The 26,487-nt window shown below is 34.4% G+C and overlaps 3 protein-coding genes across 6 annotated transcripts in view; 2 read left to right on the plus strand and 1 right to left on the minus strand.

Annotated features, from left to right (window-relative positions):
* Positions 1-25,413, plus strand: part of LOC125861004 (ABC transporter B family member 28) — a 28,405-nt gene extending 2,992 nt beyond the window's left edge. The window contains exons 1-17 of one of the 4 annotated variants that reach the window (XM_049541084.1): positions 5,119-5,615; positions 7,653-7,840; positions 8,434-8,457; positions 9,324-9,425; positions 9,834-9,924; positions 10,651-10,751; positions 10,885-10,935; positions 11,028-11,156; positions 11,395-11,457; positions 11,542-11,821; positions 15,233-15,381; positions 15,486-15,575; positions 15,755-15,889; positions 15,965-16,021; positions 16,123-16,179; positions 24,746-24,983; positions 25,132-25,413. In XM_049541084.1, the coding sequence (XP_049397041.1) occupies positions 5,216-5,615; positions 7,653-7,840; positions 8,434-8,457; positions 9,324-9,425; positions 9,834-9,924; positions 10,651-10,751; positions 10,885-10,935; positions 11,028-11,156; positions 11,395-11,457; positions 11,542-11,821; positions 15,233-15,381; positions 15,486-15,575; positions 15,755-15,889; positions 15,965-16,021; positions 16,123-16,179; positions 24,746-24,982 (2,154 nt within the window). In that variant the 5' untranslated portion in view covers positions 5,119-5,215 and the 3' untranslated portion in view covers position 24,983; positions 25,132-25,413. Of the gene's footprint in view, positions 1-5,118; positions 5,616-7,652; positions 7,841-8,433; positions 8,458-9,139; positions 9,219-9,323; positions 9,426-9,833; positions 9,925-10,650; positions 10,752-10,884; positions 10,936-11,027; positions 11,157-11,394; positions 11,458-11,541; positions 11,822-15,232; positions 15,382-15,485; positions 15,576-15,754; positions 15,890-15,964; positions 16,022-16,122; positions 16,180-24,745; positions 24,984-25,131 lie in introns of those variants that run through there. The other 3 variants (XM_049541085.1, XM_049541087.1, XM_049541086.1) reach the window with 3 other exon arrangements.
* Positions 546-1,429, plus strand: LOC125861035 (60S ribosomal protein L35-like). The gene has a single exon (XM_049541130.1). The coding sequence runs from the start codon at positions 582-584 to the stop codon at positions 861-863; it is 282 nt and encodes a 93-aa protein (XP_049397087.1). The 5' UTR covers positions 546-581; the 3' UTR covers positions 864-1,429.
* On the minus strand, positions 25,319-26,382 carry LOC125861022 (uncharacterized). Its single transcript, XM_049541108.1, has 2 exons — positions 25,886-26,382; positions 25,319-25,777 (listed from the first exon to the last, which is right to left on the minus strand). Exons 1-2 carry the CDS (start codon positions 26,342-26,344, stop codon positions 25,505-25,507), a joined length of 732 nt encoding a protein of 243 aa, XP_049397065.1. The 5' UTR covers positions 26,345-26,382; the 3' UTR covers positions 25,319-25,504.
* Between the last annotated feature and the right edge of the window lie 105 nt (positions 26,383-26,487).

A 26,487-nucleotide genomic window follows, 5' to 3' on the forward strand; every position in this document is an offset into this window, starting at 1 on the left:
TACTATTGATATGAATGGAGAAATATGTGTGGTGCACCAAACTATCATCAAACATATCCCGTAAGAGAAAGTAGACTTTGTTAACCCCCAACACGTTATAAAATATAGCTTTCAAATGTCCAAATTTAAGGTTTTGGCTGAACGGTAGACTTTGTTACCTAAATGATTAAGGAATTGTTTGTTAGATGGTTTGAAGGTGACTCATGTATTAAATTTTGCTTTATAATATTATATTGGCGAAATGGTCTGCTGGACCCTTATACTTGTATCAGTTTGTATTCTGAACCCTTTTACTTACACATTTGTCATCTGGACCCTTAAATTCAATAAAACACAATTTAACAAATCCATTTGACCATTGACCAAGCTTATGTGTCTTTAAGATGGCTGAGTTGGCAAAAGTGTGTGACTTCACGCATCTTAAGGCGAGTGAACCTTTTTTAAGTTGAAAAAATATTAAAATTATAAAAGAAATATTTTTTAAAAAAAACAATTAATTAAAAAGTTATTTCTTCTTCCAAGCTTAATTGTTTTCCAATCTCCATCGCCGTCTAAGCAGTAACCTTAAAGGGCCAGCAGCCATGGCAAGAATAAAGGTTCATGAGTTGAGGAACAAGTCGAAGACAGACCTTTTGGCTCAGTTGAAGGATCTGAAGGCGGAGCTTGCTCTTCTCCATGTTGCAAAAGTCACCAGTGGTGCTCTTAACAAGCTATCCAAAATCAAGGTGGTAAGGTTGTCAATTGCACAAGCTTTGACTGTCATCTCACAGAAGCAAAAGTCAGCTCTTAGAGAAGTTTACAAGAACAAGAAGTACTTGCCTCTTACGAAAAGTTTGGCTAGATCTGGTTGTGCGGTGGCTTAGGCTGTTGTTACTGTGGAGGTTGAAGGAGGAAAGAAAAATAGTGATGGTATGTGACGGAGATGAAGACGGGTGAGGGAGAAAGTTGCACAAGTGAGATTCTTGATGAAATCTTGAGAGTCTCCATTGATGTTGGAGTTTTTGGGGGTAAAAATTTGCAGAGGCAAGAGGTTTGCTTCAGTCCATGTATGGAGGTGTAACGAGCAGGTTCGTCCATTTATCCACAATTCTCGAATTCTTGGTGTTTACAGCAACAAAGGCCGTATTTTTGCTTTTACTCTTACATGGAAGCTCAATATAGTAAAAGGGAATAAACCCAGCAAGGAAAAGAGACCAATTTCAGTTCTAGGTTCTGATGGTGTGGCGCCACTAGTTGTTGAATTGGAAGAAGGGTCTGTAGGAAATGGTGGAAGGAAGGTGGAGGAGACGAAAAATGGTGTTGTTGGTTTTGGGATTGTGAAGAAATTGCCTAGAAAAGTTTTGGGGATTTTGTCCAATTTGCCTTTGTCTATTGCTGAGATGTTTGCTATTGCTGCCTTAATGGCCTCAGGAACTTTCATTGACCAAGGCAAGGCTCCAAATTACTACTTAAAGGAGAAAATATATGTGATTCGCCGGCAAAAATGGTGACGCCGGTGATGGCTTTTTTTTGGTAGTGAAATAGTGAAAATAGGGAGAATTATAAATGTCAATAATAATTTAAAATGTTATTATTTTATATTTTATTAAATAATTTTGGTTAATATTTTTTTAAAAATAGTTATGAAATAATTATGATGTGCCATTAATATATGTGACGTGGATATGACATGTCAATTATATAAAGGAGAGTGAGCTACACACATGGTTGGAGGGACTTAAAAGTCTTATTTTATTTGAGTTTAAGGGTCCAGATGACAAATGTGTAAGTAGAAGGGTTCAGAATACAAAGTGATACAAGTATAAGGGTCCACCAGACCATTTCGCCTATTATATTTAGTAGCTAGTTAGGAGATACGTTATTCATATATAAAATCAATATTATGTTTCAGCAAAAATTTAGAGATCCACATAACTAATGTATATACTTTCTCCGTTCTTTTTTATATGTCATCTTTTTAGATTTCACTTGCATTAAGAAATTGAGTAAGTTTATAATTCTACACTTATTTACTGTTTTTTTAAAGTCAATTTTTCAATACTAAATGATAAATATGCTATATTTAAAAATTGAAATGCATTTGGATGACTATCTAAATTTTTGAGTTTGTTTTTTGAGTCAGAATTTTTCAGTACGAATTGATCCAAAATTTGATTTTTTTTTATAAATTTTCCTTCTCAATTTTCCTATATATTTTGTGTATTTTCTTTTATAAATTCTTAAAGCAAACATGACAACATCACAAAATATTCAAATTCTATTACTTCAAATTGATCTAAATATTTCAGTTGAATCCGAAGTTGTTGATAATGAAATTAAACTAGAAATTTCTGATCTTAATATAGTTGCAAATATGACTGCCGACGTCTTCCTTGATAAAATTTGTTGAAGCTTCAACTTTCAAGATTATTTTTAATTTTTTCTCCATCTTTTATTTTTAATTTGTTTGTTGAGATTTCTTTTTCAAAATCAGATTTTATAGAGTAGTGCAATGGTGAGAGTAATTAATCAATGTATGAAGTAATTACAATGATCATTAATTACTTATTAGTTTTCTTAGGTTAGTTAAATATCTATTTTCAAAACTTATTAACTATCAAGGATATAATATGAAGAATATTGTAATTTATGTATTGATTTTATGAAATGACTAATATTATGAACCAACTATTTATAGTAAGTATGACATATATTGTAATTAACTAATATATATATATAAAAGAGAATCCTAGGCCCGCCTACGTGGCGCCACCACAAACAAGGATTCCCTTTTAATTTATTTATTTCCAAAATTAGTCTTCCCCTTTCATGAAATGTTGTGACTTTTATATATGAAGAGTTGCGACTTTTATGAAAGGTTGTAACATTTATGAAAGGTTGTGACCTTTTCGAAGAGTTGTGACTTTTCCAAAGAATTGTGACATTTCCTGTAAGGCACAATAATCATTTGTTCACACTACCATTTGTTGTCTATAAATAGAGGGGTTTCCTCTCATTTTAAAACAACGAAAATTCTGAACTTCGTCTGCACAATTAAATATTTGTGTATTTTGCTCCTGTTGAGTGGCTCACTGACACTATTATTTTTGTATCATTACACTGGTGAATAAAATCGTTTCATCCTGAGATGATCTATTTCTTTAAAGGGATAATGTATAAGTACCCCTAGACTATTACCGAAATCCTAGAGACACACCTAAACTTAACTAGGGTCCTATTACCCCCCTAAACTAATTTAAAATGGAATAAGTACACCACAAACGCTAATATGACATAGAGAGTGTGCACACTCTCTTGAAGGCAAGTGGTGAGTGCACAAATTGGGCACTTGTCATTTTTTTATTGGTAACTTTATAATTAGGTAGTACACATATTTATTGACAATAAAACTTATATATATTTAATTATTTTTATTTCTTTCTTCGTAAAATATTTATTTTAATTTCTTTTCACTTTAAACTTTTTTCTAATTAATTTATTATCTTTTCACTTTTAATTATTTTTTAAAAAATATGTGTATTTAAAAAAAATAAAAAATAAAAGTATCCTTTAATTTTAACGTTTTAATTTTTTTATGTTTTATTTGATTTTCTTCACTTATTTTGATATCCGTTCAAAAATAACTTATTTTAAATATAAGACATTTAAAATCAAATTAAAACGAAAGACAAAGAAAATAAAATCAATAGAAAAATAAAAGAGAAAAAACAATGAATGTAGGTAAAAAAAAAGAAGTTTTGATACAAGGTAAAAAAATGTGTATTAATTAATTTAAATACAAGATTAAAAAAATAAGATTATTTTTTAAAAAAATTGAAAATTTTAATTTAAAAAAAAAAGAATTAAGAAAAAAATATGATTTAAAAAAAAGAATTAAGAAAAAAATATGATTTTTTTTTAAAAAAAAGAATTTTTAATTAAAAAAAATAAAATTTACACACGTGGCGGACGAGTGTGTACAAACACAACCAACTTGGGTGGTTGAAGGTGCCACATCAGCACAAAAGGTGCACAAAAATACGAAAAAAATGAGTTTAGGGGTAATAGGATCTTAGTTAAGTTTATGTGTGTCTCTGGGATTTCGGTCATAGTCTAGGAGGTACTTATGCCTTATCCTTTCTTTAAACCTCGGGTACTAGAGGGGAATGATTTCCTTAAGGAAACACTGTGCATTTAGTGGGCTCGATTTTTCCTTTCTGTGTCATTCTATTGTTACAGATCCTGGTATGTCTTTTTACTGTCATTAATTTATGCTTATGATATTAATTGTTGTTTTTGAGTACATGTTTTAAACTTTGTTGTTTATGTTTCGGTAAAATTATTGTTATAAGTATTTGTTAGTACAGACTCTATGTAAATCCAACTACTGCAGATTCACAATTAACTTTTTGCAGAATACATTTATTTACAACATTCTCCAAAAAAAAAAAATTCTTCTCCAAGAGATCAAGCCTAAAATTTATATGATTTTTAAAAAAATAAAATAGAAAGTCAAATGATAGAATTAAAACTAGCAATTAATTACAATTATATGATACACAATGAAATTTGGATTTTGGCAGGTTGCATTTTAATTTTAAAACACATAATGACTACATATTACTTATTGGTATATCATATGATTATGGAACCTTTGCTCTTGATAAACACGTTAGTTATATATTTAATATTTTGAAAGTAATTGATAGTGTTATACTAACGAAATTTGCAAAGAAGAAAATTGAGAAAAATATTTATTTGACTCTCTAATTAAAGACAATATGTAACCATGCATATAGATGATAACAATAAACTAAACATTACAAAATTTCAAAAGCATATTAATGAATTTGTAAAATGAAATTATGTAAACTAGGAGAAAATAGTGTTATAATATGTAATTTTACCTTTTCTTTTAATAAAACAAATGATAAACTACAATTGAATAACTTCTATACTCATAAAAACAAATTTATATAAAAATAATATAACATCAAAATTCAAGAAAAGTTCTATTCTAATAAATTTTAAAGAAAAATGTTTTAACTTCGTGAAGCCCGGATCCATTAACTAGTTGTAAAAGGAAAAAACAGAAGACGACAAATTGGAATTTGGGGACTCCGGATAAAGAGAAGGCATGTGTCTTCCCTCTTCTCCTGGCCATTTATGCACACTATGTATAAATCAAAAATCTAAAAGAAACTCAATTTTCAAAAGAACTTGTTAAAAATACTACATGGCTACTGTACCCAACACCTTCTGTCTCCCCCTCACCCCATTCCCTATACAACGCCGGCGCAACCACCGGCTCTTACTCCACCGTTCCAATGGACCTCCTCAGTTCTCCATCTCAACATCACAACTATTTCGTCCACAATTTGTTAATTGCCGGAAACTGAAGCGGTCCGTCATATCTTCGGCTTATATTACAGGCCCTGCTTTTGATGCTTTTGTTTCAGAAAACGACCCTAAATTTGAAGAATCGGATGATAGTTTAGTCGCGGTTCAGCCAATTGAAGTTATCCGTTGGGGCTTTATATGGAAACTTGTTTCTCGGCACAAGTTGAAGCTCCTTGCTTCTGTTTTCTCTCTTGTCGTCTGCACCACTTGTTCTCTTTCCCTGCCTTTACTTTCCGGTATGCATTTTTTTATTTTGTTTTGAGAAATATATGATATACTCTACAACTCCATAAATGCCCTTTTACTTGTCACGTTTCACTTGAGTCAATTTGACTAATGTAAATTAACTTAGATTAATTTGATATTTAATTTAAAATTTAAATGTTCAAACTATTAGTTGCAATTCTCTCATATTAATACGATGAATGTTGGTCAAAGTTTTTGACTTTGATAAAGTAAAATGTGACATGTAAAAGTGTAAGGTACTGATATAATGTGAATGATATTGTAGTAAAACTCTACCTCGAAGTTAAAAACTTGATTAGCTTTTAATGTGTGGCAGTTGAATAAAACTAGAATAGTATCAGATATTGTGTAACGTCTCAAATTGGAAAGAACGTCATATAAGTTGAAAAAGGAGTACTCCTATTTTTTTTTTTTACTTCTTATTAGAAATAGCATTGATTTTCAGTAATTAGGAGGAAATAAAGTGCTAACATTCTCATTTTTCTGAAATGAATTGTAATTCGTAATAGATATTTCAGGTTTTAAGGCAGTGAGATGGTGACACAAATCACATTTTTTTCATGTCAAATTTCAATATTCAGTCTGTAAAAAGATATCTTTCCACCAACTGTAAGATAGTGGAAATGTTTACTTTTTCTACTTGTTAGCATTGGCATTCAATTGAATCCCCCTCGATAAAAACCTATATTGCTTAGATAAAGCAAAACTTTTTTTGTATATTTATACATTAGTGAATCCCCTTAACAAGTGGTAAATGTCGCATTCTAGCATTTTTTTTTAATCCCCTTGTTAAAAATTCTGAGCCACCATTGCTTGTGAGTGGTAAAAGATAGTTAATGAATAACTGTGATAGTTAACATCTTGCCTTATTTCTAAAGCAATTAGCGTTAGAGAATTATAGATCTGTGTAGACAATTTTTATCAGACATCTCATGAGTGAGGATGTGGGATACTATTATATCAATATGCAAAAAACAATTTCTATTGAATATGGTTCATCCAAGACCAGTTGTCCATATGTGGAGTAGCTTAAGATTATGTTAAGCACCTCTAGCTCAGCATTTTAAGATGATGGATATTTCTCTCTTAAACATGCTGATGCTAGAGATAATACGAACATATGGAGAAGTTTTAAGTATGTTTAGTTCGCTTTAATTTTTAGAATGACAAGGTTGAGTATGAAAGAGTTTGCGTATTCATTATTTGGTTTGGCAACGGGGTGGTCAATACTACAGGGCAGTTGCATATGCAAACCATATAACTATTCCAGCCAAAATTTGAACCGAATACCTGGCAGTGCATTATTTTATTGCAGGAAAGGTGCAAGTTTTGGATGTCGCATGTTAAAGTTGTTTGACCTATCAGAGACAATTTCGGATCTGAGTTGCCAATTTCCTTTCTGTCTGCTTATTTTGGTTGAAATGCTGGGTGTGTTACTTACATTATGCAGAAAATCAAGTAGATGTAAATCTGTCAGCCCATTTCACCCCCTTGGAGCAGAGAAAATAAAAGTGACAAGTCAATTATATTAGTAGTTCAGGATGGTATCACCCATATTATGCAAGATTGTAGGTGAAATTTCAGCACAAGTGAAAAGACACTTTGATAGAGTGGTGGATCTAGGCCAAATTTCTTGAAATACTAGTTAAAATTATGATACCGGTACAATTGCATATGGAACCACATAAGTGAGAGTAAATATACTCCCTTCATTCCAAAATAAATGGTTTATTGGGGGTGTGATACACTCCAAAAGAAAGTTAATTAAAGAGTAATTTGTCAATATTACCCTTTTGTTTCTTCCCAAACTTTTCGTAAAACTAGAGAGTTGAAAATCCCATGAAAGAGAAATTTTGGAAAAAATTAATTAATACATCTTTGGACTTTGAAAAATTCATTTATTTTAAAACATGGAAAAAGTGCTATAATTTCATTTATTTTGAATCTGGAGGGAGCATAACTTATGTTTAATAAATAGAAAATTTATGCTGCGTAGGCCTTACAATTGCTTGAGCTTATCATTGCAGGAAGATTTTTTGAGGTACTTATTGGAACAAGAACAGATCCTCTGTTGGAACTGCTCAGCAAAGTGGGACTTCTATATACACTGGAGCCAATTTTTACAATTATCTATGTGGCGAACATAACTTCCATTTGGGAGAAGGTTATGTCCAGCTTAAGGGCTCAAATTTTTCGGAGAGTACTGATTCAAAAGGTGAACGCTAAAATCAGATTAGGTAGCTGTCCAAATTTTAACTTGATGTATGTTGATGTGTTATAAAATGATGTGTTATAAAATGATAGTTAATAAGTGACATCTTGAATTTGGACGGCTAAGGTCATTAATTATCAACATTTGAACCCAAAGATGCTTTTGTAACTTTTGTGATTGGGGCAATTTTGAATTGGTATCATACTAGTCTCATGGATTTAAGGCATCACATCTTTTAATTACTTTATTTCTCATGATTCCTTGGTAACTGTAGCATTCTTCTAACCTTGTTAATAATCACTGCCTATAACCTTTTTGTAATTGGAAAGATCAATCAACTGATTTACAAAATAGATATTTTACCCCCCAAAAAGACATATGTTACTTTTTCACTTCAACTGCTTTGGAAATGTTTGCCAAGATTTATTGTAGCATGGAGAAGATCAATCAACTGATATATGAAATAGTTATTGCCGTACAGGAACATATATATTTCCTTTTGGCTTCAACTGCTTTGGAAATGTTTTCCAAGATTTACTCTTGCAAGCTCATTCAGCTCATTCTTGTAACACTTTTGCCTTTCTTTCTCTTTGCAGATTGAATTTTTTGACCGTTACAAGGTATGATACTTCATTTATTGTGCCATCTATTCCATCATACAAGGTCGTACCTGCCCATGTGTGCTTGTATGAATTCCAAATAGATTTTACCTTTATTTGTACTAAGGTCTAAGGATGTGCCGGTTAAAATTGCTTGCTTTTTAGGTCCCTTCATTTTGGCCTTGGTCTAAATGCTTGCAGCTTTTGAGAGAACTACCTTTCTCTCACATGCTGCTGTGCAATTTCCCTGTTTTATTTCAAAGGAAGACTCTTCTACTATTAAGGAAGCAAAGTGCCTTGTTGATCTGGAAAATTTCTTACACCTGTGGTTGTAATGGTTTTAATTTATTCTCTGATTGAGTGTTCAATATGTACTTCTTTCTGTATTTTTCATTTCAAATATAGACAAATACTTCCAGTTGCTGAATAACCTTCTTCAGAGACGAGAAACAAGGAAAAAGCATAGGAAGACTTCATGATTCTGTACAATCTTTTTTCCAAAGACACAAAAGTTTTCATGTTGTTAGTATACTGCATCTAGAAGGTTTTGTCTTGGAATTTTGTTTGCTTAAAGCTTCTAAAAAATGTCTTGTGGAATCTACCTGATGTAAGTATGAGTTATAACTTCTGAGGCAGCCTTTGAGCACTGTGGTTTTGCAACTTTTGATTGATTTTTTCAGTTATAAGAGAGATCATATAACCCTGAGCGGATGATATTATGACCTGTGTGGATGCTGTTGGGGAGGGTGGAGTACGCAGTGTATACTTGGTCTTACTCTTTCGTAGACGTTCCAAGTTTGGCTGTCTAATTAGACTCATATATTTGGCATTTTTGTTTAATGCTCTTCCTATGCCTACCTATTATTCATTTAGTTTTCTATTTGCAGGTTGGTGAATTAACAGCTCTATTAACATCTGATCTGGGTTCTCTCAAAAATATTGTCAGTGAGAATACTTCACGGGATCGTGGTTTTAGGGCACTATCAGAGGCAAGCTACTCTCACTAAACAAAAGTGAGCTTTATATTTATTTGGAATCAGCTCTCTTTCTCTTTGATTGCAAAGTGAGTCCAATCACCAATGTTGGATCATTAGAACAATTCCAGTGTTCTTTTTCTTGGGTAAAATTTCCTGATGTTCCGTTCCCGAAATTGTTTGTTCTTAAGATCCCATTTTTAGACACTACTCTTTTCTGATTTATCTTGGAAATGTACACGGTGAGGCCTCAATTGCATATTTCTTGACTCCAAATTTTTAGCTACCGGCTTTCCCTTAATGACACGCAAATGCATTGTCCATTAATTTTATTTCTCCTTCCTCCCGTCCACTTTCTGCTTTTTCTTTGTGAGTACCTTGCATCATGATCTTTCACATAGCTGGATTCTCTTTTTCATGCAGGTGGTGGGAACATTATCCTTATTGTTTGCTCTATCTCCCCAACTTGCACCAATTCTGGGCTTGCTCATCCTTGCAGTGTCTATTTTAGTCGGTAAATATTTTATTTTTGATATTACTGGTTTTTCTGTGCACTCTAACAAATTATAGATATTGGTAATACCTTTTGTTGAATTCTCAGTTTCTCAGTACACACTTGATAGTTGTAATCATAATAAAACACTAATATAATATTCAGCTTGACTTATATAATTTAATTAATATAACTTATAAATTCTACTATTGTCACATCCTAGACCCCACTTGTGGGATCACACTGGGTATGTTGTTGTTGTACAATTGTCATATTAGTTTGATTGTATTGACTATATGTGGCGATTAATTATATTGCTCAAGACCATATAATCTTGGTATACGCAAAAGAAAAATAAATACCATATCAAATATGGGTTATTGATATGATAGCAAAAGCCAGTAATAAGTAGAAATGAAAATGCAGAAAGTAGATAATTTGTGGGTTTTAGACTCTTAGTGCCCGTTTGGATTAGCTTATTTTTAGGTGTTTTTGACTTTTAATTCTAAGCACTTTTTAGTGTTGGAGGTGTTTGGAAAGGTTAAAAAGTGCTTTTAAGCACTCACTTTTAGGCCAAAAATGTTTTAAAATAAGTCAAAAGCCAAAAGTAGGGTATCCTCTACTCATGACTTTTAGCTTTTGACTTATAAGTTACTTTTTAAAAACCCATCCAAACAGGCACTTAGTAATGACTGGTATTGTGTTTGAGTTGTATGTACGCCTTTCTAATATTTAAGAACTTATTAGCTCTGTTCAAGAGGTCAACTGTAAATGTCTTCCAAGCTCATGGACTGGTCCAAGCATCAATAGCTGATTCTGTGACTGAATCATTTTCTGCCATTCGCACTGTAAGTTCGTTGATCTATAGCCCATTCAGATTTTACCTCAACTTCTGTAACTTTACTAAATTTCAGATTTTCCTGTGATGCCCTTATGCTTCTTTGATGGTAATGAATACGACTGCACTGACCTCTTCTGCAGGTGAGGTCATTTAGTGGGGAGAAGCGTCAGATGTCAGTATTTGCTCGCCAGGTAACATAGAGGCTATTTGATTTCTTAGATTTAGTAAGGACTAGAATTTCCATACTTGCTGTTCTAGAGATGCTAGAGTGTATTTGTGACAGGTACTTGAGTTTGAGAGTAGTAGCATAAAGATTGGAACCTTCAAATCCTTCCATGAGTCAGTGACGAGAGTGGCAATTTATATCTCCTTGATGGCTTTATATTGCCTTGGTGGAAGCAAAGTAAAGGCAGTAAGTACTTTAAGCAAAGTGATGGATATTTATATCTTACCTACAAAAAAACAAAAGATGGATATTTATTCTTCAAGTGTTTTTCCATCTTAAGATGTAATTATTTTCAAGTTTTGATTATTACATATGGCGGCACTTTTTTTAAAATCCACTGGTAAATTTATATCTGGACTCTCTTCCTCTAAGGATTTGACTTTATTTGTCTATTAACTGATCATTCAAATTATACCATATGCAGGGTGAATTATCAGTGGGAATTATGGCTTCATTTATCGGATATACATTTACATTAACTTTCGCAGTGAGTTCACTTTTTTTTTGATGTTGCTCACTTTTTTCCCCATTTTTATCTTCCATCATCTACTTAACATATTAAGCATTATAGGTTCAAGGCCTCGTAAATACCTTTGGAGACCTTCGTGCAGCTCTTGCAGCAACTGAGAGAATTAACTCAGTTTTATCCGATGCTGAAATTGATGAAGCGCTTGCATGTTCTTTAGAGAAAGACATGAAGCAAAAGAAGGTCCATGATGAGACTTTAGAATTATACTTGGTGAATGATTCTGATGAGAAGAAGCAATCTACCAAAACAAGATACATGTCTACACTAAAATTTGGTAGCGGTGTGCGAAACCTGGCGGAGACTGGTGATATCTGTCTTGAAGGTATATACTTCTGCCATATCTGATATTTTGTGCTGCTTGTAAAATTATCTATCTATCAGTCTATATCTATTTATCTATACTACCTTAAAAACATGAACTCACTAACCACTAACTTGAATGCTAAATTACTATAATACCCCCAACTAAAAACACCCCTAAACTTAAATGCTGAATTATTAATATCCAACTAAAGCACCCAATTTAGTACATCTTCTACATATATATTATTTTAAAAGAAGACACGTTTTCACATCAAAGAGATGAGGCTTTTCCGAAAGGTATGTGACCTTTTCAAAGAGTTGTGGCTTTTTTGAAGGGTTGTGACTTTTTTGAAAGATTGTAAGTTTACTAATAAGGCACAATAAGGACCTGTTCATACTGCCCTTTTTTGGCTATAAATAGAGGAGTTCTCTCATTTTTAAACATCATATTATACTTAAAAGTTATAAATATGTCTGCAAATTTTCTTAATGTTCGACCCTTTGTCTAATTTAGTTATTTGAAATACCACTTTAGTCTGATATTATTTTTGCACTAATATTTTTTCTTTTTTTATTTATTTCTTCCCTTCTTTATTTGCTTTAGATATTCACCTTCATAGCTCATATTTAATTACATATTCAATTGTTGCTCTTAATATCCATAACTCTTATGTTTTTTATATTCATAACCTCCAAATATTTAATTCAAAGCTTTAGGATTTCTTTTGGTATTCGTTCACTTTTAGCTATATAAATTTATCTTTTTGTTTCATGAGGCCCCTACCTAAGGTAATTACCTTTCATTCTATAGTTAAAGTAGTGAAACACTTATAATATTATTGTACTATTTTCATGATGTAGTTTAACTCGATGAAGAAACTCTTAAATTTTGATGGGTTAACGTTGAGGGTGTCGACAAGAACTCGAAAAATTATGTATTGATTCCGTATTTCTTTTCCCATCTATAGTATATATTGTTATGAATTAAGTCTTAAGAACAACGTGTATATTGTATATTTTCTTCTCTATCTTTTTTTTGTGTCTTTTTTCTCTATTAGACTTCTTTAATTTAATTCTTTTATAACATTTGTATTTTTATTTGGGCTAAAAAATTTAGTTTGAAATTCTTGAATTTTTAAAGTATTTATATTATTCAGCATGGGATACAGAGAACTATATATATTATTAAAAGTAGGAAGCTCCAAAGTGCAAAGTTGGATTATCATATTACGCCTACACTAAATTAAATATCTATTTAATTGATATTAAATAGTATTATTTTAATTATTTTTGGATTGTAAGTTATTTATTAGCAAGACAATCAAATGATCATTAATTAAATTGTATAATGAATAAGCCAAAAAGAAGTAAACTAACGTGTGCACCTTCTCCTTGACATTAGATTTACGTGATGCAACTTCCTAGCACTAATTGAGAATTAAGTGTTTCTAATGTGCACATATCCTCCTTTGTAACGGTGAAGAAGATAAAAGGAGAAATATAATGTCTTCTCCAAATTGATTTAGCCACAGTTATTGATATTTAATAGCAACAACCATGAAATGAGCTATAAATATATGTTTGAAACCGTGTATGAGAGGAGAGTAAGAGACCCATGTATTGTTGGGATTATGAAAGAAGAGCAAGAGTCATATTTTGTTCGAATTATATAAGGAAACTTTTTAGTGTTGTAACTTGAGGAAGTCGTGGTTCACAAAGGGATATGAGGATGAGGATTAAGGATGATCACTACAAGATGCTGCCAGGTTCTGTTTGCATATATATATATATATCACACATCTATTATGCTCTGTTTGCATATTCTGTAAAAATATATATTTATTCTTCTACGCTTGGTCAATTTGTGTTGAAGCTACTTTTACATGCATTTACCATTAAATATGTAGCAGAAAATTCATTTATAGATCCCATTATTTTAATTAAATTCACCTATTTTTCTAGTCATGAATGTTAATATATGAACAATATTAAATTTAACTTTTGTAAAAAATAATAATATTAACTTTTAGGATGACTAAACATTTAATTAGGACTGAATATGATTTTAACACTCTCATCACAAATTAAAGAGGTATGCATTATTAGTTCCAATGACTTTCACATTGCGAAGCAGATGATGAATAATTTTGTTCGTATTTTATAACTCAACACAATTTTTTTGTTAAATATAATTATATTAATTGCCTTGTCTATTATGATTGATATAATTATAGATTATTGATGAATTAATTGAATAAACTATTGTTTTTTTTTTTTTTTGAAACTTGGTAACTTTGTATTATAACACAATAGTACATGGGCAGTACTAAACCTTATATACAGATGAACTCCAAAAACTTCACTATTCTAAATCTAAATTGAATCAAAAACATCAATTATAGAGACAGTTTCATTTGAGTATAATTGATTGCACAAAAAACATAACAACAAAATGCAGTTGAGTTTAACTTTCTGCATACTATTCTCTACGCTCTCAAAACACCTAGAATTCCTCTCTTTCCAGGTTGCCCACCAGATTGAAGCAGGGATAATTCTCCATCTCGTTCTGTCTTTAGCTAGCACTCCTGGCTCCTCCCAACTTTTTAGGGCTTCAGTAATTCTCCCAGGCATAGCCCAGGATATGCCTTTGAGACTCAAGAATACCCTCCATAATTTTTGAGTAAATTTGCAGTGTAGAAAAATATGGTTAACAGTTTCTGATGTTTCTCTACAAAGAAAACACCTAGAATATACTATTGTTGTTCAAAGGAGACTTCTTTACTGAATAGGAATAACAAATTGTTACTGAAATTTTAGGGAGCATTTCAACTCCTATACTCAAGTGCATATATTAGTTGATATCTAACATAATATTTTGTCGTGTAGTCTCTGTTTCACCCTTCAAAGAAAATTAAACGAACCCAAGTTTATCTAACAAACTTAATTCAAAGACACTTAGAAGAAATAATTGATCAATTTCTTTATTTTGGTATTGACATATATTCTCTCAAGTGATATAGCTTTTAATTAAAGTATCTTTTTGATTCACTATTTTGTGAAAGATATTTTAACTAAAATTAGAGATCAATGTGCAATGCATGTTCCCAGAAACTAGTACTGGAAAAAGTGGATATGGTATTTATATTGAAAAGTAACAGGGTATAGGAAACAAGTTTGATTAATTGATTTAGTTTCTTTAGAAGGGTAAATATATAAGTTAGATCTTTCTATAAATTTTTTATCAAGGAGATTTTCTGGTTTCTTTTCAGTAAAAGGTCTTGCTTAGGAGAAACAGATCATATTCTTGTCTGTTCATCTATGGTTTCAGAAATCTGGGACTCTTCCATTTTCTGAAAAAGACAGTGGGAAAAAGTAATGGAAAATGCACCATAAGTTAATTAATAAAATGTTTTTCATATTTCGCATGCAGATGTGGATTTCTCGTATCCAGTGAGGCCTGATGTGGAAATCCTTCGTGGTCTTAATTTAACCCTAAAATGTGGAACTGTTACAGCTCTGGTGGGACCAAGTGGTGCAGGGAAAAGTACAGTGGTACAGCTATTGGCACGTTTCTATGAGGTCTACTTTCGATTATCTATTTGAATATTACTGAAAACAAGCTTTTATGGTCCTCCTAGGAAGGTCTAAAGGTAAATTTATCAGCTAATAACCTGACCTTACAGCCAACTCGAGGTCGCATAACTGTTGCAGGAGAAGATTTGCGAACATTTGATAAGAGCGAGTGGGCGCGGGTTGTCTCTCTAGTTAATCAAGTATGTATTGATCTTTTCTCTCCAACACTCACTGTTGAATCAGTGAGACACTATTCTCATGCTCATTCTCTTCACCGAAGATTTGACTTGAAATCAAATTCTGGATGGTGTCAGTGATTGTCCTGGGCATTGCAATCACTTAATATTTGTTTCTGACATGCATAAAATCTCGCTTGTAGGAACCTGTTCTTTTCTCTGTATCGGTTGGAGAAAATATTGCGTATGCTCTCCCTGATGAATATGTATCCAAGGATGACGTGGTAAAGGCAGCCAAGGCTGCCAATGCGCACGAGTTCATAATTACAATGCCACAGGTTTGTCATTTCTGATAGGCTGCTTCTTCATTCCTCTATTTCATAGTTGCTAATTATCTCTCAAGAAATTGACAGGGTTATGACACATTGGTTGGTGAACGTGGTGGTTTATTGAGTGGTGGACAGAGGCAGGTAGTAAATTGCTGTGCTGGTTATGCATGCACTTAACATAGCTTTTCATTTTTTTGCAGAGTTATATTGATTATTTGATTATACCATCTTTCCATTTTCAGCGAATTGCTATTGCAAGGGCTCTACTGAAGAATGCCCCTATTTTGATTCTTGATGAGGTAATCTTTGACCTCCTTTGCTTCATCTGTGTGTCCATTGACTTTCACCATGTATGCTCTGCAGTACAGTTCTGTGGGTGGCCTTAGTATCTTCTTTTTCTTTGTAAATTCTGGTTTTAGCCTGAATTACATGGGCAGATTTAAACTTTCTATTTTTGTAGCATCGAAATCATATTTCCCAATCTGCTCTAGTAGGACCATGGTCATTATTTACGTCATAGAATTTCACTCATCCAGCTCAAGGCAGAACAGTATAAGTTTGAATGACAAATTCCTAGGTATTAGATGATATTGTGATCAGGGGTGGACCTACTGCATTAGCTGCATTCGTTTGAACCCAATAGCTTGACCATGTATATGTATTAGAAAATCCACGAAATGGATCAGAAATGTAGAAATTATTTATGGGGCAGCTTAACTGAAAAGAGGAAAGTGGCACTGGTAGGATGGGACAATATTTGTGTGCCAAAGAAATATGGGGGTTCAACATCTGAGTAGTAAATGACTAAATGCTGGAATGTGGCTTCTGTGTGCAAATATTGTGTCAATTGGCCTCAAAGAAGGATGTGCTATGGATTAAATGGGATGTACTCTTTATGTGAAGGCTCAACCTGATATATGGACACATAGTCCTCCATTGGACTGTAGTTGGTATTGGAAGATGTGGGGTGCTGTGAAACTCAAGGCCGGGGGGGGGGGGGGGNGTAAAGTGATGAGTCGACTTACCTTAGGTTAGTTGAATAGGCAGAGTAGGAGATGGTGGAGTTAATACCATCATGTATGATGGTCAGTTTGGAAGGAAAGGAATGGTAGATGCTTCAAAAATAAATCCAATTCCATACACAAGGTCAAATGGAATTGTGTAGTATCTCTACTTTTTTGGTGTAAACAGTTGTGTATAGTAGATACAGATCAGATTGTAGATTTGTTAGGAAGTTTGTAATTGACGCTTTTTGGTGGTGGCCAACATGCCCTTAATGCTAAAGAATACAATCTTACCAATTTTTTTTAAAAAAAAATCATAAATGACTGAAAGGTAAATGGAGACAAGAGATTCTATATTGGTTCGGATCACCGATGTGGTGCCTAGTCCAAAACCCTTGGGTTACAAGGGTTTCCTTTAGAGCTTTGTATGAACTTGATTGTACAGATCGTGTTGGTTTCTCTTGATTTGAACAGTTCCAGATTTCTTCTGGGCTACAGCCTCTACTTGAATAACTCACACTAATCTCTCTTTTTCTTTTAATGCTCACTAGTAAATTCTAATGAATACATTGTTTCCTGCAAGATAAAAGGATGAATAGTGATTCTTGTTCAAAGGAAGTTGCAAACTTGCTCCTTCGATCTTGATCTGCTTTTATAGGTGCTGCCTTGTGACCATTGTTGAAGAAAATCTCGTTGTCTTGATTGATGCCGGAACTGATTCTGCATGATTGCTGAAATCAAATTTTCCTAATTTGATTTTAGATTGCTGACTTGTAAAGATTTACTCTTAAGGATAACCCAATGGAAGTTTCTCCTTCAACCAGGGATATGATCATAATCCTTGATTGAAATTATACATCTGTATCAGATACATTTGTATGTATTGATTTCCTTTCCTTGTTCAGCCGAGTACCACACCGGGAATTATTCTCTCTATTCTCGATCTGCCTTGATCTTCATGGGTCTTCTTTCCTTGTGCTGTGCCAAGTAACAATTTTCCTTGAGTGTCAACCTTCTGTGACTGCTTCTCTTTCCTTATATAGCTGAGTAACAATCTTTCCTGCTGCTTTTTTCTTCCTCCTACATAGTAGGTGTGAGAAATATTGGAAAAGAATATTATTGAATTGTGTATCTACATTATTACACAAAGACTCTATTTATAGACACCTCGACACAATCCTTTACCAAGTAGGAAACTGTATACTATTCTTATTCCTATTTATTCTAAGTAGGATTATGTATACCTATTCCTATTCTAACACTCCTTCTCAAACTGGTGCATACAAGTCATATGTACCTAGCTTGTTACAAATGTAATTAATCCAAGGACCGGTGAGGGGCTTGGTGAGATATCTGCAAGTTGATCACTCGACTTCACAAAATTGACAGTCNATCTACATTATTACACAAAGACTATTTATAGACACTACGACACAATCCTTTACCAAGTAGGAAACTGTATACTATTCTTATTCGTATTTTTATTCTAAGTAGGATTATGTATACCTATTCCTATTCTAACACTCCCTCTCAAGCTGGTGCATACAAGTCATATGTACCTAGCTTGTTACAAATGTAATTAATCCAAGGACCGGTGAGGGGCTTGGTGAGATATCTACAAGTTGATCACTCGACTTCACAAAATTGACAGTCAATCTCAATGTGCTTAGTCTTCTCATGAAATATTGGATTTGATGCATAATTTCAGTCAATATCAATGTGTTTGGTCTTCTCATGAAATATTGGATTTGATGCATAATGTTGATAAAACACAAAGTGACAAATTCCTTAAATACAATGTTGAACTTTCCAAGCATAGCTTAAGAAGATTGTTTAGAGTTCAGACTATAGAGTGACTTACACAATCGACATACAAAGCTACTAGACTCCCCTGAGCAACAAAACCAAGTGGTTGCTCCATATAGACTTCTTCCTCAAGATCACCGTGGATAAAAACATTCTTAATGTCCAACTGATTAGCCGTGGGAGAGAAAGTATCATTGCAATCTAGCCCACCCAAATATTTGAGTATACCTCCTTTTTTTTTTGAAAAAGTAATTTGAAACAAAAAGTACTCGAAATTTGATATAAAACATATAAATCGTCTCGAAATCAAGGGATGAGTAGATCATAAACAAGAAAGTATCCGTAAAACTGTTTAGAACATGCTCATGCCTTGGATTATTAGATTTGATGGCTAAAAGTGGTCACAATTTGAGAAATAAAATTATATAGGTAGGGTCGGAATGATGACATGACTCTACTGAGAAAGAGAATTATATGGGTAGGGCTGAAATGATGGCACGACTCTATTGAGAAAGAAATATATGGGTAGGGTTGGAATGATGGCACAACTCTACTGAAAAGAAATATATGGGTAGGGTGGCATGACCCTACAGAAAAACAGAAATTATATAGGTAGGGTTGTATTGACGACACGACCCTATTGAAAAAGAGAAATTATATGGGCAAGGATCGGAATGATGTTACAACCCTACACAAATAAGAAAATAGTAAAAGATGACACGGTGCTACAAAAACTGGATATGAAAAAGTAATCACCGGAAAGACGGCAAGAGTGCTACAACAATCGTATATAAGAAAGTAATCACCGGAAAGATGGCATGGTGCTTCACAAATCGGATATGAGAAAGTAGTCACCGAAAAGATAGCACGGTGCTACACAAATATGATATGAGAAATTAGTCACTGAAAAGATGCGCGGTGCTATGCAAAGTGGATATGAGAAAATAGTAATCGGAAAGATACACGATGACCCAACTTTTGCTAACATAATTGTTGGCCAGATAGACGGCATATATGGATATATAATAGCCGCCTGCGGGTAGCAAAAGCTCTTTGATTCTCTGCCAAGATTATAGAGGCTCTAGTACCATGTGAGAAATATTGGGAAAAAATATTATTGAATTGTGTATCTACATTATTACACAGAGACTCTATTTATAATCACTACAATACAATCCTTTACCAAGTAGGAAACTATATATTGTTCTTATTCCTATTCCTATTTCTATTCTAAGTAGGATGGTATATACCTATTCCTATTCTACAACAGGCTTACGGGATTAGTTTGTCGTCATTATATAACATATAGAGGCAAAAAATCTCCCTCTTTTTTTTTATGATGACAAAAACGAGTTAAGAGGCAGATAACTTCCCTGATTGGATATTATCCCATTACTGTATGCCATGGTTCACTAGCTGACTCAGAATTCTTTTGCTCCATTCTCCCCCTTTGACATTATCAAAAAGATAAAAGAGTAAAGACAGAACAATATGTTCAGAGATAGGAACAACAACTAAACATAAAAGCAGACATAGTTGGGTAGCATGCAGAGCACATAGTTGCAGGGGGATCAAACATCCCCTGTTACAAAGCAAAAACAAATTGTTTTAAGAGGGACAAATGTTCGCAAGAACTGATAGTCTGCAGAGAGGACACCAAAAAAAGGGTGGATCAAAAACACTTGGAAAAGAAGTACTTGAGGGTGTTGATAATCCTCCCAGCGAAGGAGCTATTGGATCTTTCAACGTTCCAGGAAAGGTTGGAGTATGAAGTCTGAATGGTCACAGCAAGCTCAGTCTGAGATGAGCTGGCTCCATGGTTAAGGGAGTCAACTCGGCTGATCAGTTTGTTGGTCTTAATCCCTTCCTGCTGATGAATGCTATCCATAGAAATCCGTAGCTTTCCCACATTAGTACCTGTGTCCTTTGGCAGCTGAAGGATCTTGTCCATTTTCTCCTGCGTGTGCTGCATTCCATTAATCTCAGCCACTTCTTTCAGTAAATCTGTGGCAGAGTCTGTAGTAATCTTGCTGGCCCAAGGTTGTTTGACCTTCATCTTGACAGGGCCTTTCTTCGACCATTTTCCATCAGTCAAAATGTATCCCATGCTAGCAAAAGTCCGGATGTCATAGGTTACAGAGACTTCAAGAGGCTTGTAGTAAAAGAGATCAATATACAAGCCAATAAGAATGCGGGAGATGATCAATCCATAGGGGAGAATTGCATGAGTATCAGATTCAGCGGCACTTTCAATCATATAGGTCCGAAACCATTCACCCCAGTTTATCTTGTACTTCTTCAGTAGGCAGTAAAGAACAAAAACATCCCTGTCGGTGATATTGCTCAGGGATCCGTTCCTGGGGAGCAGAGTAGTTGCTATAATGTGAGCCAAGATATGATTCTCAAAATAGATGGTGGAAGGACCAAAATCAGATAGGTCTGACTCAGATTCAGTCACAAAGATTTTGGCTTCATCTAGAGTTACTTCAAAGTCATCAAGCCAACACCCAGTCATGAAAGGAATGTCACCAGAGAACTTGGTTTTAAAGACTTTTTCGAACAGAGAATCATTCAGAATAATTCGTTTTCCCAAGACGAGGGTTTCTAGTTCCCCACTGTCCTTAGAAACCCTAAGGTTTGCATAAAACATACGAACAGGTTCCTCATAAACTACTAAACCACAACGCTGAAAGAAGAGAGATAAGTTCTGGGCTTTGAAATAAGCACTTACTGCGCAATGAGAATCCTCCAATTGTTCCAAATTTATCACCCTTCCGGTGACGATTGGGCGATTGTTGAAGGCCAAGAACTTGTCTTTCTGTTTTGCACTCCAGAAAAGACGCATGTCTGCCGCAGTGAAATCATTGGCTTCTCCCCGCCGTAACTTTTTGTTAGACTTACCTTTGTCTTTTGAAGGAGCATATTTCTTTTTAGGAGAGGGTTTGGAAGGAAGGGTTTTGGATTCAGAATTGGAGGAGTCTGAAACAGGAGACGTGAATTCGGCTTCAGAGAGGTTATGGAGTCGTTTACTTGAACATCTGGTGGAGGAAGCCATGGAAGATCTTTTTCTTAGAGAGGAAGAGTGAATTGTGGAGAAATTTAATGAGAGGAGGAAGTATGAAAAGAGAGAGTGGAGGGAGATGGAGGGTTTAAGATGTGAAAGATGTGAGCGGAAGTGGCGCTTTGGTAAAGGAATAGAGTATGGGGAAAAGGAAAGGGAATAAAAGAAATCAAGTAATGATGGTAAAAATCTTTTTGCAAAATATGGTTTTAAATGCAGTAACTTTAAGCATTAAAGAGAGCGGAGAGAATTATGATTTTAAAAAGACATTCACGGATAAAACAAAATCGATCTTCCAAAAGAGGTTTTCCGAAAATGTCAGCCAATTGATTTTCAGAATCAATAAATTCTAACTCGAAATTTTCATTTTCAACATGATCTCTAATAAAATGTTGCTTAATATCTATATGCTTTGCTCTAGAATGATGCACAATATATTTGGAAAGATTAATAGCACTAGTATTACCACATAAAATAGGTACCAATTCATAAGATAATTTGTAGTCATGTAATTGATGCATGATCCATAACAATCGAGTATCACACCTCCCTACAAGTACTCTAATTCAGTGGGTGATAGAGCCACTGAAGTTTGTTTTTTGCTATGCCAGAGATTAGAGCTTCGCCCAGAATTTTGACAGGTGCCACTTGTGTTTTTACTATCATTTTTTATCACCTGCAAAATAAGCACTTGAATATCCAATTAAATCAAAATTTGTTGAGTGAGGACATCATAATCCGTAATCTTGGGTCCCAATGAGATATCGAATGATTCTCTTTACTGCAGTGAGATGAGATTCTTTTGGAGTTGATTCAAATTTAGCACATTTGCAGACACTAAACATGATGTTTGGTCGGTTGGCAGTCAAATATTGTAGTGATTCAATCATTCCTTGATATGTTTTCTCATTGACATTTTTACCTGGCGAATCTTCTTTGAGGCAAGTTGAGGGGTTCATAGGAGTCCCAAAAGCTTTACCTTTTCTCGTCCCGAATTTTTCGATTAGCTCCTTTGTGTATTTGGTTAGACTAATGAAAGTAACCTTTGTCGACTGTTTGATTTGTAGTCCCAAGAAGAAAGTAAGTTCTCCCATAAAACTTATCTCGAATTCTCCTTTCAGGAGGCTGGCAAAATTCTCACAGAGACTGGCGTTAAAACTTCCAAAAATAATGTCATCGACATAAATTTAAACAGGAAGGATGCTAGATTCTGATTTTTGTATGAAAAGAGTCGCATCGATTTTGCCTCGTTGGAAATTATTTTCAAGTAAAAGGTGCTTAATCTCTCATACCAAGCCTTAGGGGTTTGTTTGAGACCATAGATGGCTCTAGTTAATTTGAAAATGTAATCTGGACAAGAGAAACTTTCAAAGCCAGGAGGTTGCAACAAAGACTTCTTCCTTTACAAGTCCATTTGACACAACACTTTTACATCCTTTCCTAATCAATACCTTCTTGTTGTGAGTAACCTTGAGCGACTAACCTTGCTTTGTTTCTAATGACTTTGCCTCCTCATCTGGCTTGTTTCGGAAGACCCATTTGGTTCCTATCACAGAGACTTTTGGTCGTTTCATTAATGTCCATACCTGATTTCTTTCGAATTAATCGGGTTCTTCCTGCATCGCCTTCATCCAGAACTCATCATCTTGTGCTTAATCAATTTGTTTTGGTTCCAGTTGTGTATGAGTGCCGTGGATGCTTGTTTTTTCATGGAAGCTCTAGTTTTCATATTTGCATTTGGGTTCCAAGAATGAGGTCATTTGGATAGCTTGCATATGCTTCCACTTTCGTGAGATTGAGTGTTTAGGCGGTTCAGATGGATCAGTTGACTTTTCGTCTCAGATAGTCGCTTTTTTGGATCGGGCTATTGCTTTGTTTCTTCAGAGGATTTTTCAACAACATGTTCTGCATCAGCACATTCATTTCTTGAATTCTGAACGCTAAGGTTAGAATCATCAAATACAACATGTACAGATTCTTCAACACAGAGAGTCCTTTTATTGAAAACTCTGAAAGATCTACTGGAGGGAGAGTATCCTAGAAAAATAACTTCATCACTACGAGGATCAAATTTTCCCAGATTATTCTTGCCGTTATTGTATACGAAACACCTAAATTCGAAAGAGTGGAGGTAGCTGATGTTAGGATATGTCCGTATGTGTTGATTTTCTTTCCTTGTTCAGCCAAGTACCACATTGAGCATTATTCTTCCTCTGTTCTGGGATCTGCCTTGATCTTCATGGGTCTTCTTTCCTTGTGTTGTGCCAAGTAACAATCTTCCTTGATTGCTTCTCTTTCCTTGTGTAGTTGAGTGGAAATCTTCCTTGATTGTCAACCTTCCATGACTGCTTCTCTTTCCTTGCATTGTTGAGTTACAATCTTTCTTGGTTCTTTTTTCTTCCTCCTGCATAGTAGGTTTATGGGATTAGTTTGTCATCATTAAAACATATAGAGGCTAACACAACTATGCCCGGAATGGATCAAAAAGAAAAGATGGATACAGTTTAATAAGGAAGTGATGGCAGCAGTGTGGGGTGCTATGATATACCACATTGACGAGCAAGGAAGTGGAAGTTATTTAGAGTTGAAAATGTAAATACCAGTTTTGTAGTATCACAGATAAAGACAGAAGTCATTGAAAGGATAGACTTCTTACAGGGATCTAGAAAGGCTCATAGATGTAGACTTTTTATCCAAAGATTATGTACTTAGTTTTCTGGTTTTGTTGGAGCACTTAATCATATTTTACCCTTCCTGGAAAGTGGATATGAATTCTAGGTACTCTTTCAGTGTAATGTTGTTGCTTGTTATGGTAGTATTTCACAATTATTCCCCCCACCTCCTACCCCTCAAAAGAAATTGAACTCAATAGATCAAATGGGTTGTGGTAAAATTCCGAACTCGAATGCATAAAGCTCAACTTCTGGATCCACCTTTAATTGTAATACTAAATATATTTGATGAATATGGCCTTGCTTTCTGTATTTTCTGCAGGCCACTAGTGCTTTAGACACTATAAGTGAGCGTCTAGTTCAAGAAGCCCTGGACCATCTGATGAAGGGACGAACAACTTTGGTTATTGCTCACAGATTGAGCACAGTTCAGAGTGCAGATCAAATTGCTTTGTGTTCTGATGGGAAGATTGCGGAGTTGGGAACACACTTAGAGTTGTTGGAAAGGAAGGGTCAATATGCTTCTCTGGTTGATACTCAGAGGCTCGCATTTGAATAATGTATAGCACTTTGCTTTGCTAGTTAATCAGACCAATTTCAGAGGCAAAACATGTTTGAGTTATGGTAATTTAAGTTTGTTTTCTTGCTTTAATGGTTAACTGTGTTCAACTACGCGTGAATGTTCTGACCCTTATTTCCTTGATGCAGCATGATACTGTGCACTGAAGGAGCAATTATTACGGTTCGAGTGTTGAAAGTCTTGTGGATGGATGGATGGACATAGCAGGAAGTAAAACAGAGGGACAAGTCCTCCCTTTTTCTTTTGGAACACAGCAAAGTATACAAAGTTTACATACTACAAACAGCTGATGTAAAAATTGGTACAATTGCAGTATATTGTAAATCTTGTATCAATGGACATTCACGTCCAGGTTCCCATGAATTCTACACTTTCTGTATTACAAAATCCATTATTGAATGTTCTTTAACATCAACTATGCAATTTATTGGCCTTCCTTTTTATGTCAATGTTTGAGAGCTATACAATGTGATCTCACATAACTATTGCTTGGCAAAGTCTCTAGGTACTGGAAAATGAGATTGTAGCATTCATCTTTGCAAGACATTCTGTTGGAAGGCTAAGGAATGTATTCATAAACAAGTCGTCAATAGGTTCAACTGTTGCCACCCCAATAAGTCTGCATCCTCCTCCTTCATTTAGCCTCTCCCCTCTTCCTCCTCTAATTTTTCCCTTTGATTCGTCTGATGTTAATAACGTATCCACAAGCAGTGGTGGCGCTCTGTAGATGGTTCCAACTGAAAACCAGAACTTGGCCTTGAACTCCAGATTAACCTGTAAAAGGTATAAGCTTTAAATTTAATCTCTCTTTTTTCTCATCTTCTTGATGAATTCATTATATGTTTCTGTTAAGGACAATAATATAAGGGGTAAGGAATGTACCTTGCCAGTTTCTTGGTTGACATATCCCCTAAGGAGCTCAGGTTCAACGTCAATTTTCAGAAAAGGGGGCAATGGCAATCCCAAGAACTTAGCAGTTGCAGATGTTAATGGAGGAATGTACAACTTTTCCAAGTCGAAATCAATTGAAATTTCATCGCTCGACTCAATTCTTTTTCCAGTTCCAGTACCTGTACCCCCTTGTGCATTATACACAAAATCTGGGTATCTGGATATACCAAGTTTGCAATCTTCATAAGTCTTGAAGTCCACATTGTATGTAGCAGTTCTTGGAATTGGTGTTTCAGTAACAACACCAGTAGACTGTGGCTGTTGCTGACAACTTATGGTGCTGATTCTTGATTTTAAATGAAGTGAGGAATATGAAGATACTTGTCTTGGTTTGATTTTGGGAAATTGGTAGGAGAATTGAGGAGTTGATGAGTAAATTTGAGACCCCATTTTGCTAATGTTATGCTTTGAAGAGAAAATGGAGAGATAATTTTACTTAAGTCAGAAAGTTTAGAAGTTTGAAGATATTTTGCCTTTTATGTGAACCTCAAGTTGGAGACGACAAGGCCAATTAGTGTCCACGAGTTAGGGAC

The sequence above is a fragment of the Solanum stenotomum genome, chromosome 3 (assembly GCF_019186545.1).
Source record: "Solanum stenotomum isolate F172 chromosome 3, ASM1918654v1, whole genome shotgun sequence".
NCBI classification, from domain to species: domain Eukaryota; kingdom Viridiplantae; phylum Streptophyta; class Magnoliopsida; order Solanales; family Solanaceae; genus Solanum; species Solanum stenotomum.